Source organism: Rattus rattus, chromosome 3 (genome assembly GCF_011064425.1).
Source record: "Rattus rattus isolate New Zealand chromosome 3, Rrattus_CSIRO_v1, whole genome shotgun sequence".
In the NCBI taxonomy this organism is placed as follows: Eukaryota; Metazoa; Chordata; class Mammalia; order Rodentia; family Muridae; genus Rattus; species Rattus rattus.
In genome coordinates this window covers 62,656,837-62,672,051 of record NC_046156.1, presented here as the reverse complement: position 1 = coordinate 62,672,051, position 15,215 = coordinate 62,656,837, and the positions used below count along the sequence as shown (strand labels likewise).

General features: G+C 42.2%; 1 protein-coding gene across 2 annotated transcripts in view; it reads right to left on the bottom strand.

Moving 5' to 3' along the window:
* Snx27 (sorting nexin 27) overlaps nucleotides 1-15,215 on the bottom strand; it is a 78,959-nt gene that overhangs the window by 5,081 nt on the left and 58,663 nt on the right. For both annotated transcript variants that reach the window (XM_032897810.1, XM_032897811.1), the window contains exon 8: nucleotides 6,415-6,504. In XM_032897810.1, the coding sequence (XP_032753701.1) occupies nucleotides 6,415-6,504 (90 nt within the window). The remainder of the gene's footprint in view (nucleotides 1-6,414; nucleotides 6,505-15,215) is intronic.

The window sequence follows — 15,215 nt, the reverse complement described above, 5'->3', positions numbered from 1 at the left end:
TTGACTTCCCTGCAATGGTGGACCATACCCTGGAAACAGTGAACTAAATTAAACCCTTTCTCCTTAAGCTGCCAGTCAGAGTATTTTAATCAGAGCAACATGGATGAAAATAAGACAATGTGCCTCCTTAAAAACCATCTGAACTCACATCAGGTGAAAGACGTGATCCTCACAAGATCCATCCGGAGATGGCGTCAAACGCTCAAGGTCAGTCACTCGCTCACTCACTCGGCTTTGCCCCACTCCTCTGCTGTTACAGCTGCTCTAACTCAGCTCATAAGCCCAAGTTGAGCCAAAAATAGAAGACACTTGGATAGAGCGTTAAAAGTAGACAAAGAGATAGAGAAGGGAGTAAGAAGGTTCATGGGCTCTGAGCTGGAGTCCTTTTAGAGGTTGCCTCAGAAGTAAGCACATAGGCTTCAAAGTCACTGCAGGTGTGTGCAGAAACACAGTGCTTCGGTGACATCAGTGCATGGGTGGGAATTCCAAACTGAGAACCAGGCAGTTGCTATCTCTTTTACCAAGACAGAGGAACGACACCAGCAGAAAGAAAGAAAGAAAGAAAGAAAGAGAGAGAGAGAGAGAGAGAGAGAAAGAAAGAAAGAAAGAAAGAAAGAACGGACGGAAGGAAGAAAAAAAAACACATGGCTCTGCTACTGGTGAATGACACTTCACTTCAAACACTGCTCCTGCTGTTGGGGTTATGGGTGCACGGGAGCAGGGATCACACCCTGACCACTTCATATTTTTTCTTCAGTAAAATAACAACTTAGAAAAGCACAGGAGGGCAGCAAGAGCAGAGCAGGGTGAGTTCAGAGGAGCTGTCGTAATTCAAAGCCTTGCTCTTATTTTCTCACTCTCTCACCACCACACTACACCATCTCCTCCTTTTTATTGCCCTTCCTGTACCAGTGCACAGCACTGTCTGCTCTTGCTCCATTGTCATGAGTAGAAGAGCAAACCCTGCTACACACTGCAGGGTAAGTGTCACAAGAGGCAGATGCGATGGAACGTGTAAAAACTGTAAAAACTTCAACAAGGCCTGGGACAGACCTTATCCCAGACAGCAGTGATGCGTGTGTCACTGGGCTGCACTCAGGCCACCTTGTGCACAAATCCAAACCACTGTTTCCTAGTTATGCCTTACACACATTACTCAAGCCTGGAGCCTTAGTTTCTTACTGTATAAATGAGAAAGAATGATGGCACTAATGTCATATTATCTATTAGCATCAAATATAAAATATTTAGCACAGAATTTGATGCACAATTAGATAATTAATAAATGATAGTTTTAAATTTGTTTTGTTTTTGTTTGAGAGAGTTTTCCTCTGTAGCCCTGGCTGTCCTGGAACTTGCTCTGTAGATCAAGGTTGCTTTACACTCGCAGAGAGCTACCTGCCTCTGCCTCCTGAGTGCTGGGATTAAAGGATTGGGCCGCCACCACCACCACCACCACCACCACCACCACCACCTCCTCCTCCTCCTCCTCCTCCTCCTCCTCCTCCTCCTCCTCCTCCTCCTCCTCCTCCTCCTCCTCCTCCTCCTCCTCCCTCCTCCTCCTCCTCCTCCTCCTCTTTCCTCCTCCTCCTCTTCTTCTTCCTCCTCCTCTTCTTCTTCCTCCTCCATCTGGTGACAGTTAAAATCTTTTAAAAATCTCTATTATCATTAGCCAAAGTGCTCATCCATTTTCTCTCTCAAGAACAGCTTGAGACCTTGGGGATTGGTGTATACCCATTTGGTGGACAAAAAAAAAAGAAAAAGAAAAAGAAAAAAAAAGAATGGCTTGAAATGACAAATCTGTTAGTTACTTTTAAAAATTCCAGAGTAGGGGCTGGAGAGCTAGCTCAGCCATTTAAAAACATCTGCTACACTCACAGATGACCAGAGTCTGGTTCCCAGCACCCATATTGGGGGACTCTCAACCATCAAAAACTCCAGCTCCAGGAGATCTGGTGCCCTCTTCTGGACTCTTTGGGCACTACATGCACATGGCACACATACAGACAAGCAGGAAAACACACATACACATAAAAGCCAACTCCAGGATAAGGACGGGGAGCTGGCTCAGGGAAAGAGTACTTGCTGAACTTCAACCTTCAGCTTCATAGAGAAGCAAGCAAATAAAAGCCAAAGGTCTCCAGTTCAAGACCGATCCAAACAAAGCCTGCAGACTAGAGAGGTGCGGACTGTGGCACGTGTAGAGGTGGCACATTGCAGAGGTACATGGGGCCTTCTGCCCTTCCCGCACTGCCCTTTCAGCTTCTCTGTGTTTGAAAAACTCCCAATAAAATAGTAAAGGGACAAGAATGCCCTGACCGGTCCTCCAACATCCAATCCAAGCCATATTCCTGACAGCCATTAGAAACACTGGCACACTCAATGCACAGCAATTCTGCTCAGTGGTGCTCAAAAACTTAGGTCATGTAGGTGGGTGCCACGCAACCTGAAGACGACTTCTGCTCAAGTTCTCTAACAGAAAATGACTAGCATAAAGGAAACGTACTGAGAATTATCTTCTTTGGGACACACTTGTGCTGTTCTGACAACATATCTGCCGTGTTCCTAAGAAGGCCTTTTACTGTATAGATTTGTCTGTGCGGGAGGGGTTATGTCTTGAGGTAGAATCTTACTATGTAGCTCAGTAAGTTGTCCCGGAACAGGCTAAGAACATCAGGCTAGCCTTAACTCTCTGCATCTCTTTCTGTCTCTGCCTCTCGAGTACCGTATCACATGGTTTTACCATCCATTCCCAGCCCTCTGTATATATTTTTCTTTAAAGCAGCATGCAGATAAAGGCAAAGATAAGAAAAAGTGATCAGAGGTGGACTACAGTGCATCCTGAATGCTCTATGATGTCAAGAAAGTAATTATTCCTGAGGCCTTTCCCACTGCAATGTGGAAGGAAAAGAAACCCCCTCTCCCTTGATTCGGGGGAAACACGCACTGGAACTCTACTCCCAAATCCTACTTCTACCCTGACTAGTCACCTGATCCCAGACACTGTGTTTGAATGGGAATGTCTCAAATAGGCTCATATGTTTGGACACTTGGTTTCCAGCTGGCTGAAGCTATTTTTGGAAGACTGTGGAACCATCAGAAGGTGGAGCCCTACTGGAAGAAGTAGGTCAGTGGGGCAGGCCTGCATCAGCCAATCTCCCACTCTTGCCCCGACAGACTGTATCCCCTCAAACTACTAAGCCATGGTAAACTCTCCCTCCCTTAAGTTGCTTCTTGTCTGGTATTTGGTCCACTTCTTTGTAAAATGAGGCTAACACTTCATAAGCATTCTAGAACAGTACCAGCAAACAGTGAATCTCATCTTCTTGTCCTTGGATTCAAGATATCACCCTGAAGGCAAAATAATCTTCAAGAGAGTGCCTACTGGCCTAAGTTCTAAAAATAGCTTGAGTGGAAACCGAGGTCACCCATGCCCATGAGGAGAAGCCAGATGTAGTCTTAATTGGGACCTAGGTGTTCGGAGCCTCCCAGGTTCCTGTTATTTCTGTTTTAAGTGGACAATTGCTACATTGCTGAATCTGTACCAAGCTTGAAAAGAACACTGAAAATTTATATAAATTCAAAATTGGAAAAGGTGAATTGTTATTTTCTAACATATTTGCAACATGTATGTAAAAAACCAAAGATCTAAAGCTAGGCGTGGTGGCGCACATCTGTCACACGAGGACCTGAGAGATGGAGTGGGAAGATGTTCATGAGCAGCTCTGACTGGACAGACGTATGACCCCAGCCTGGGCACACATATGAGACCCCGCCTAGAAAACAAAGTGGCCACACAACTGTTCTGTCCACTGTCTGTTTTGAATTGCTAGATCTTGAGCATCACATCTGACTTAGATAAGCAGAGAGAAAAGGTAGAGTAAAGGATGCTCTATGAATGTTCAGTAGTTAGTAAGAGATCGGCCTGGCACTTTACAGAGCAGAACACTTTAGGTGAATGGGTTAAGGTTCTATTCCAAAGAATTCTGTGCTCTCCCTGCTGACCCGCTAAAGGTCAATCCAGGTCTCATGGAAACATGGACCTGAGAGGAACCCTGGGAGCCAAGTTTCCCTAAACTCTAATTGAGATTCTGAAACTCTTCAGGTTTCACAATCTAAAGTATGCTTTTTACACATTTATTTTTATTGTATGTATTTATATTTATTGTATGTATATGCATGTTTGCCTGCATGGATGTCTGTATACCACATGTGTGCCTGGTGCTGTGAAGGCCAGAAGAAGGCAATGGATCCTCTGGAACTGCACTTAAGTACCACACACAGTTGTGGACTGATGTGAGTGACAAGAACTGAACCTCAGTTCTCTCTCCAAGAGCACCCAGTGCTTTTAACCACTGAGCCATCTCTCCAGCCTCTAAGCCAATGATGGGTTTTTGTCTGATTGGTTTGGTTTTGGTTTTGTGTTGTTTGTCTTTTTTAATGACCTCATGGAGCACCCCTGGTTGGCCTGGAGCTCACCATGCAGGCTGGCCTCACTCAGAGTGACTTCTTAGCGTATGCCATCACCCTTGGTCCCAGTGCTATTATCTTCAAGAACAGCTGAGGCTTGTGTTTTAAAATACTACTGCATAGAAAAAAGTCCTGTAGCCAAAATTCTGCCCATATTTAGTTATACTCAAAAGAGTTTTGATTTTCTATTTCAGTTTGCTCATATGTAGTAGTAAAACAATTCCCTGATTTCTGGTGACTTTTTATGGGAAGGAGATGTTTTTTATCATGTAAGTGGTAAAATGACTATCCTTCCTAGATATAAAGTCATGCACAGGCTAAGGTCAATGCTGACCCTATTTACCTTCTAACTTAATGTACATGGACATGGGGTGGGTGGTGTCTGATGTTGCAATGTGGTCACACTCTATGTCCAGGCTGATCTCAAACTCAAGCTTGTTGGATAGCTCAGTCTGGTCCTAAATAAAGATCCTCTTGCCTTGGCTTCCTGAGGACTGAGATTGTAAGTGTATTCTACCATACTTAGCCCAATTAATTTAATTTAAAATAGGTAATAAGTACACAGAAAATAAAACATAATTCACATAGTGTATCAGAATGGTCATCAGTGTACTTATTATCTTGTGTAATACACATGGAACACTGAAAAAATTTTAGCTATATGTCATCTGCCAACACAGAAACCTGTAAATGCTTATGACTGAAATGTTTAAATATTCCTTACCAGTTTTACTTTTATTATTTTTTTTTACTAGTTATACATTTTTTTTAAACAATATCCACCAGTGTACTTACGGCTGGTACAAAGTAAAATCTAATGTTACGACCTTTGGAGAACAGGCACAGCAGCACTGTCTGACAGAACTTCCTGCAATGCTGAAAGCCTATGCTATCGCATGCCAGCCACTGGCCTCACGCATGCTCTTTAGCACTTAACTCATGGCCAGTATAACCAAAGGAATGAATTTCCAATAATTTTAAATCTAGATTTAAATAAGTAGCCACATCAAACTAGTAACAGCTAAATCAAACCAAGTCTAGGGCATCACAGGGTGCAGAGCACTGCAGAACACAACTGTCTGCACCAACGGAAAGAGCGCGGTGTGAAAGGAAAGGCTGTGCACCTCAGAACTAACTCAGTTTCAACGGTAAAGACCTAACTAAATGTGGTGGCCGACTCTGGTTACCTCACCCCTTGGGAGGCTGGTGTCAGATACTCAAGTCAAGTGCAAGGCCAGCCTAGTCAACACAGAGTTTGAAGCCAGCCTGGGCTACATACCAAGCTCCAGGCTAACCTGGCTGAGACCTGTCTAGGATAAATAAATACTAAAAGTTAAATCTAAATCCTAGTTCTTATGTCTTTAAAGGTTTGTTTTTTTTTTAAGATTTACTATTTTATGAGCATTGACTTTCACCTGTTTGTACATATGTATATCATGTGTGTACCTGGTGCCCATAGAGGCCAGAAGAGGCATCGGACTCCCTAGGACTGGAATTAGACAGTTGAGCGCATCCATGTGGGTGCTGGGAAAATCCACAGTGCCCTAAGCACCAAGCAACTCCCCAGCCCAGAGTGTGTTTTATGGTCGCTGCTGATTTGAGAGAGGACTCATTAACCCAGCCTGGCCTGAAGCTCGCTACACAGCTGAGAGCCACCTTTCCTCCAATTACGGGGTGGGCGCTATCTCCAGCTGTTTTATCACATTTTCAAACAAATATTGTTTGGCCATTACTAAAATCTATAAATTATCAAAATTAAATTACTAAAAGCTATATGCCTATAAATAATCTAAACTTTTTATATAATAATGGGGGAAACACAAGGATTTTATATCAAAGTGGATATGTTCCACCTCTTAATTTATTAAGCCTCTGACCAGGCTGTGGTTCCTTTCAAAACCAGACAAAGCAGTCATTTAAGAAGCAGTGGAGACACAAACTTACCATGACCATCTTCCTTTGTTCATACAGCTTCTGTAACTGGTAAGACTTCTCCTCCGCTTTAATGTAACCTTTCTTTACATCATCAACAGCCTATAACAAAGCAAAGGCAGAGAAAGAAAGTTTATCCAGATGCATTTTCAGGAAAGCTTGTACCACCCGTACCACCACCATCATCGCCTCAGTGAACTGTCACCACACAGGTGCAGTTACCACAGTAACTAGCACTGACAGACAGCGGCAGATGAGAAATCTCTGTGGAGAGCACAGTAAAAATGTGACGACAACAACAGAGAGAGCAGGGAGAGGGAGTGCATGTTACCTTTTAAAAATAATGAGGATAAAACAAAGCGTACGTATGCAAAAAATGTGCAATGTACCATTACAACAGGAGCAATTGTAACCATAGTTACCAGAGAACCTAGACAGACGCCCCTAGGCAGGCAAGTGAGAAACTCTCAGCTGAAGACAGGGGACAGCAAATAGATCTGCTGAATTTAAATAAAGCCTTTCTGACTTAAGGCAATGAGCTTAAGTGTATGGCTAAAATAAGTATGCTTGTTCTATCTATCTATCTATCTATCTATCTATCTATCTATCTATCTATCTATATCCATATACACACAAATACATAATGCATATATATATATGGATCATGAGGAAGGAATGGAGTAAGCATAGATGTTGTAACATTAAGGTACAAATTATTCCCCTTGTATCATCATCATCATCATCATCATCATCATCATCATCATCATCATCATCATCATCATCTATAGACTGTTCCTTACTCAGGCCTATTTGAAGTTACCAGTGCAGACCAGACTGATCATGACCTCATGGTTCTCCTGACTCAGACTTGAGTTCTGGGAATACAGGTGTATACCTGGCTTTCTAGAGTCCTAGAAAAGAGACTGAGTTCAAGATTGAAGTCAGGGACTGGACCAATGCCTGACCCTATCTCTTACAATTGTCTACTTCAAAGTCACCTAAATCATCACAGTTTGGCCTACAGCCACACATACAGATGACAGAAACAACAACAACAACAATAACAACAAAAAGACAGAAATTAACAATTTTTGTAGTGATAAAATTTTATGAAATTATCTCTTGCAATCAAAGAGACAAAACTTTTGCTGGATGTTACAGCCAAGTTAATAATGCAACTTGAGCTCACTTAAAACTCAACCTGCAGCCAAATGGTGTGGTGCACACCTTTAATTCCATCATTCTGGGGACAGAGTCAGGTTGATCTCTGTGAGTTTGAAGCCAGCCTGGCCTACAGAGAGAGTTCAAGGACTACACAGAGAAACCCTATTTTAAAAAGCAAAACAAACAAAAAACAACCAAACTTAACCTGCTACACTACTGTATATTCAGCCTGTTTAGGCTTAACCCATCTTTAAAAGAACAAATACAACAACTAACTTTACTATGCCTTGAATTTTCCATTTACAACCTAAGCTAATGCACAGCTGTAATCTTAAATTATATACTCTTCCATGACTCTAGGCTCAAGACTCTGTGTGTGTGTGTGTGTGTGTGTGTGTGTGTGTGTGTGTGTGTGTTAATCATTTGCTAAAAGCAACCTTGTAAAATAAATATCAACCATAAAGATTTCTATAAAGCACTCTTATTCCTTCCCTGTGCTATGTGTTCTAAGCCCTCTGTTAGGGACAGTCCAACAGCAGAGAGCACTCAGGTAGGCAAACACATACACCAATAGACAGCCTAAAGACAGACCAGTAGTCAGACTACAGACAGATGGGCAATAAGCACAAGTGAAAAGTTCAAATTTGGGCTTGCCCTTTTCCTGATGATCAAATAAAAGTACTTTATTTTTGTTAGGTTCTAGTTCCCAATACCTGTAGTGACATTTGTCACAATATGAATCGCACCTGAGCATTTGAGGCTACTTCCCAGGGCACAGGCGACCCAATCTACTCTAGCAGTGTTAAGTCCAGACAAACTTGTCAGTAAAATATTTTCTTTACACACACACATGCACACACACACGCACACACGCATGCACACACGCATGCACGCAGTGCACACCGTAGCTCAAGCTGGTATCAAACATGCAGCCATCCCTCTTGCGCGGCCGCCCCGGTGCTAGGATGACAGCTGAGCCCCTTCGCCTGCCTTCTTTCATTCTAATCAAGGGTAAACTTGACAACCCCTGAATGGAAATCACAAATATTACCACATTAGATTCTTTTTTCTCTTGATTAAAAATATTTATTAAAAGTTAAACAGACATACAGCTAAAGATAAAAACAGTCTCTCATTTGAGCTTCAACACACAAAGACAGTTACTTGGAAACTGAAAATTTTTCATGGTCATCCTTACAAAATTCTACATGTTATGCATACAACCCAGAGGCTTCGTGCACACTAGGCAAGCACTCTACCACTGAGCTGCATTTGCAGCCTTACACCAATACATTTTTACTTTTTTTTCAGGTCTTGCTACAGTAGTCCAGGTTGGCCCTGAATTTACAGTTCTCTTGCTTCAGCCCCCAGAGTGCTGGGATTATAGTCAAATGCCACACCTCAGAGACTTAATGGAAACTCTTCTCCTGACTTCTCAATTAAAAAAAAAAAAAAGATAAATAAAATTTAATCAGGGGCTGGAGAGATGGCTCAGCAGGTCAGAGAATTTAGTTGTTCTTTTAGAGGACTCAGGTTGAGTTCTTAGCAACTCACAACTACCGGTAACTCCAGTTCCAGAGGATCTGACATCCTCTGGCCTCCACAGGTACCTGCATGCACATGGTACACATCAATTCACAAAGGCACATACACATACATACAAAAATATTTCATCAATAGTACTTTGTAAGTATGCAAACAATGTTTAAAGCCCCTGCTTTACTGGCTTCCTTTAATAATTTAAAAATACTGTGAGGGGTTGGGGATTTAGCTCAGTGGTAGAGCGCTTGCCTAGCAAGCACAAGGCCCTGGGTTCGGTCCCCAGCTCTGAAAAAAAGAGAAAAAAAAAAATACTGTGAGGTTTATTCTTCATGCTCTTGTTTATAACCTTCCATCTGCAAACATCTAATTCTTGTCAATTAACTGCAAACAAGAACCTTATTGCATTTGTTTTTTGTTTCTCTGTGTAGCCCTGGCTGTCCTGGAACTTGATTCATATACTAGGCTGGCCTTGAACTCAGAGATCCACTAGCCTCTGCCTCTTGAGTGCTGAGATCAAAGGCATATGCTGCCACCACCACTCAACTATAATAACCAATTTTGTCATCAAATCTTTCACAATAATCAAACACTCAAACTCCCCTAGATTTATTCAACTGTTTTAAAATCCTGCTGACAGCTCTCATCTATTGCCGCGCCCTTCTGCTTGCAAGTTTCTTTTTACAGTCTCGTGAGTTTGAGGATGGAGCAATGTTAGTATGTATAATCTGTCAGATCTAGCTAGAATTTTTAAATAAAGTACCAAGAACTTTTACCTTATTAACTTTCAATGAAAAGACTCATTACCAATTCTAAGAGACACATTACTTCACAATCTCTAAGACTGGGACAGATCTTACAGCGAGCGATGTACTAGCTTTTACCTGGCAAATTTTTCTCTTAAAACAAAAAAATGGTGCATCTTATAACTTATGACATCTTAGAAATATGAAATATTAGAGTCCCATCATTAAAATAGGGTACAAAGTAACTAAAACTAATAAAGGAGAAATTTAATACTATTTCACAAAACACACAAACAAAATCATCTGAGACTTGAATACTGCTAGTAGAAATATAAAATATGACCACAAAACAACAATAACATAATAGTTCTTCAAAAAACTGGAAAGTGGTTCAAATGCTTGCTCTGAAAACATATGGACCTGAGCCTGGGTCTCCAGGAGCTGGCTGGACAGCCCATCAAGTCAAACTGGTGACCTCCAGGTTCAGTGAGACATCCAGTCTCAAAACAAAGGGACAGGGATAGAGGAAGACTTGTGACTTCAAACTCTGGCCTTCCATGCACACAAGCATGGGTGTACACATTCCATACACACGTGAACAAAAGCACACATCACACATAAATTGGAGATAGAACTGCCAGCAAAATTCAGCAATCTCAATTCTAAACATATTGAAAAAAGGGAAGATTTCAAATGAACATCTGTGCATAAATGTTCACAGCAGCACCATTGAGCCAAGCAGTAGGAGTAATACAAATGTCCATGTTGGAAAAGAATGGAACAACAAAATACAACACAATGTCAGTCAGCTATAGAACTCTACTGCAGGAGGTAAGTTATGTCAATGGTGGTTGCACAGGGATGGTAGGGAGAGGGAAACGAGGCACTGCTGCTTAATGTGCATGGAGTCTCAGCGTCAAAGGGTTCTGGAGACCTGCTACACAACAAGGTAAGCAAGCTTATCACTCCTGAACCACACACTGCTTAAAAAGCTGGTGTGGTGGTGCCCGCCTGCAACCCTAGCACTTAGGAGGCCACAGTAGGAGGGCAAGGTCATGCTCAGTTACAAGAGAGTTCACGATCAGTCTGTGTGTGTAGGGGGTAACCACAAGAAACTGATATGAAGGACAGAACAAAAAGTCCCATATGAGAATCAGAGTTCAAAAAGTGAACAATAGATTAGAAGTTATCAATTTAATCATTCAAATAATTTGCCAGATCAGAAAAGACAAAATTTCCACATAGAGCTCAACATAATAAAAGAAAATAAATGCAGAGCAGGGTACACGATTCTGAGCCAGGCATGATGGCACATGCCTCTAATCCCTACATTGAATCTGTAACACAGTAGATATGAAGTCAATGTCAGGACTACATACTGAGTAATAAACAAGTGTGATGGCTAATCTTGGTTGTCAACTTGGCATCTGGAATCAACTAAAACCCAACAGATGAGCACATGTGCATGTACTGAACAGTTACTGTATTCATGAACTTTCTGCCAGGTGGCAGCCATTGCTGAACCAGTGGGACTAATGGGGCAGCCTGAGAGGTAGTCTAATAAGCATTCACAAGCTCATACATGCATGCACACACTGATTCTGTGTCTCTGAAGAGCCCTAACTAGTACAGATTGTGGTACCTGGAGTGGTTCTAGAGAGAGAGAATTATAAGCATGATTTTTCTTTCTTTTGTTTGTTTGGTTTTTTGAGTCAAGGTTTCTCTGTGTAGCCCTGGCTGTCCTGGAACTCCCTCTGTAGATCAGGCTGGCCTCAAACTCGGAGATCCACCTGCCTCTGCCTCTTGAACGCTGGGATTAAAAGTGCATGCCACCATCACCCAGCTGAGGGTGAATTTTTGAAGCTTCTGGTATAGGCTTTACAATTCAGACACTCAGTCACTGAAAACACCCCTGATAGATTGAGAACACTAAAGCTAGAAACATTTGATGACAACAAGGAATCTAATGACTGTATAAACTTTTGACAATTTGTGGATAAATGTTAAAACAGTAACAGTGCCGGCTGTTTTCCCTTAGAAGCTCTTGATAATAAACTGACAGTGGAAAAGCATGAGTGCAATGAAAGAATGCAGCCAGTTCTAGGTTCACATAAACTGTCTACAGCCATGGTTCTCAACTTGTGGGTTGCCAGCCCTTTGGGAAACAGATTATAACAAAATTAGTTATGAAGTAGCAATGAAATAATTTTATGGCTGGGGGTCACCATGACATGAGGAATTGTACTAAAGGGTTGCAGCATTAGGAGAGTTGAAAACACTAGTCTAAAGGTTTTTAAGTATGCCCTGCAAGAGAATCTTCTCTTCAGTGGCCGCCGAGCTTGAGCTGCAGATAATCAAGCCCAAGCTCTCATTTTAAGGTTGGCTGACCTATGGTAGTTTATTCAAGTTCCAGCCCTAGAGGGCATCAGTGTTTAAGGACACTGATCGGCAGAAATGGGATTTTCTAACTTGGGATGAAGACTTGTGGGAGGACCCAAAGTTAAGGACTTTGAACCCTCAGATTCTCAAGTGTTTAACTCATATGAGGACGTAGTCTCCCCATGCTTAGCAGAGGATGTACCCCCAATCCCTGTAGTATTGCCCTCTTCACCTTTGCCTGGAGGAGTTAATTCTTCATTGTATGCTGAAGTAGCAGTGATTTTCTCTGAAGGAGGTATCAGGCAGCCAATCCTGATGTCCCTCAGGGCCCATCAATAGACCTCTGGACCCATTAGACTTAAGGCTAAGCAGGCTCCTACAGGGGAGATCAAAGGTGTGGTCATGGAGGAGTGCACCACATTACTAAAGGGCTTAATGAGTTTGCTAATTCACTCAAACAGAAATCTTAAAAATATGAATGGGAATGGATTTTAAGGGTGTTGAGTAAGGTAGAAGAAACATAAGACTGGATCAAACAGACTGGGTTTATACATATGGACTCTCTAAGTGGAGACTCTAAGTTTTATATGTAAGCTCACACAGTTAAAAGGTATCAAAAGTTTGACTGCTTGGCTGAAGCATTTGCTAAAAGATGGTCTAAAGAAAAGAAGCTAAAGATCCCCGAAATCCCTTGGCTCAGGGGCTGGAGGATTTTAGGGCTCAGGGAAACTGCAGTGTTAGAGTGGGTACACTGTGTATCTGATCCTACACAAAGAGAAGGCCCAGGAGACATACCCTTCAGTAATCGTATAACACAGAATGGTGAGAGGGCACTGGCACTTTGAAGGGCTTTCTGGTTGCCCCTTCCTTGTGCCAGACCTTAGGGTTGGAGATGCCATTGCTCAGCTAGATGAATAAAAATGTGATGGTTTAACTGGGCCCTTGGGTAGCAGAGGCTACCCAAGTGCCAGACAGCACTGAGTCATGACAAGCAGGGCTACCACAATGGTCTAACCTGTAATCGTCAGCACTGGCAAAGTGATTTTATAGTACCATGACCTTAATGAACATTTTTGGTACTGACTTATTGTGGTGTTTACAGGCATAAAATAGATAAGCCTACACCATTTCTGTTGATCTGTATAACCAGAAAAACTCTCAAACAAATGTAAGAAAGGATATATTACTAGGAGGTGGTAAGAGGAAATCTCGGCCTGTGACCCAATTACCAGAATTGAACTAGTTTGCAGACCCAGCATCCCATGAACAAAAGGACCTTGGTAAAGTGCCTAAGAGTTACTGCTAACCTTTCTCTCTAGTTCTTCCCCAGAGGGACTTACAGACTTTTTACAAGGGTCACTGTATGCTGGGAGAAAGGAAACAATCAGATTTTCCAGGGTCAATTGGATACTGGTTCTGAATTGACACTGATTCTTTTTTTTTTTTTCGGAGCTGGGGACCGAACCCAGGGCCTTGTGGTTGCTAGGCAAGCGCTCTACCGCTGAGCTAAATCCTCAACCCCCGACATTGATTCTTAAAGACCCCAAGAAGCATCATGGTCCTCCAGTTAAATAGGGGCTGATGGAGGCTAGGTGATTAATAAAGTTTTAGCTAAAGTCCAATGCAGAGTGGATGGGGTTCTAGTGTGGTATAAGTATGTGGGGCAAACACTTGTAACCCCAGTCCTGGGGAGGCAGTGACAGCAGCCAGCCAGACTAGCATAAATGATGTTTCCCAAGCCTAGCGAGAGACCCTACCTCAAAAACAAAGAGGATAATTCCTAAGGAACATAAAACATTGACTTCTGGTCTCCACACAACAGGCTTTTATGTGCTCCCACATTACCGCTCTCTTCCCATGAATACAAACACAAATGAAACAAAACCCTCTCTCTTATGACAAGATCCCTGCTTATGAAGAGAACCTTAGGACTATGAAAAAGGAATGCTGTACAAAAAGGTCAACGTGGGAATCACCATCAAATCTAACAGCGTATATCCAATCACATTTTAATATGGTTGCTTATATCACAGTCATGTCCGTGCATTAAGTCCCTGTTAACACACACAGTAACACACATACCCCAAAGTAAAGGGAAATGACTCAGTGGGTAAAAGTGCTTGCTCTACAAGCATCCTACTTTGAATCCTCACTACCCATGGGGAAAAGAAAATTAAAAAAAAAAAAAAAAAAAAAAAAAAAGCTGGGATCTGCAAGCCTGTAATGCAAGCAACATGGGGACTGCTCTGGCCTCAGCATGTGAGTAGAGGGGCATGCACACTGGCACAGTCAGTCAGTCAGTCACACACACACACACACACACACACACACACACACACACACACACACACACACACACACACACACACACACACACACACTCTCTCACACACACTCACTCCAAAACCCAAAAGATGAAGCTCCTGGGCTACTTAACACGGCCAGTTTGCAGGACAGCGAACATGAGAATGCATCCGCCTGCCAGGACTGCAGTGTACTCCCAACTCTTCCAAGATAGAAGCTCCTATGCTTTACACCTTTTAGGGCTCACTATACATTACTGTATTTCTTGCTTATTCGTGTCCTGTAAAATATCAAATTTCCTGAGCTCTGTGAGCAGTGTAAGCAAATTATTTAAACCAGTTATGTGTGTGTGTGTGTGTGTGTGTGTGTGTGTGTGCATGTGCATGTGTGTGCTCATAGAAATTTGATCTGCAGCCAACAGCTTATCAGTTTCAGAGGACTTGAAACTAGGTCTAAAAAAGGAGGCAGTTTGAGGAATTTAGCCCTTGATCTGTAGGATTTGATATTCCCAGGCAGACTGTGTCAGAATTACATTATATTTAATGATGTGTAGAGTGGTATTCACCGAAGAATCACACACTGGTGGGCACAAATTCCTGTACCCTTTGACGTCACAGAAGTCTTTGCATTGACTATGATATAAGAATGATGTAAAAACAGACATTTTGCTTTTCCCAGATT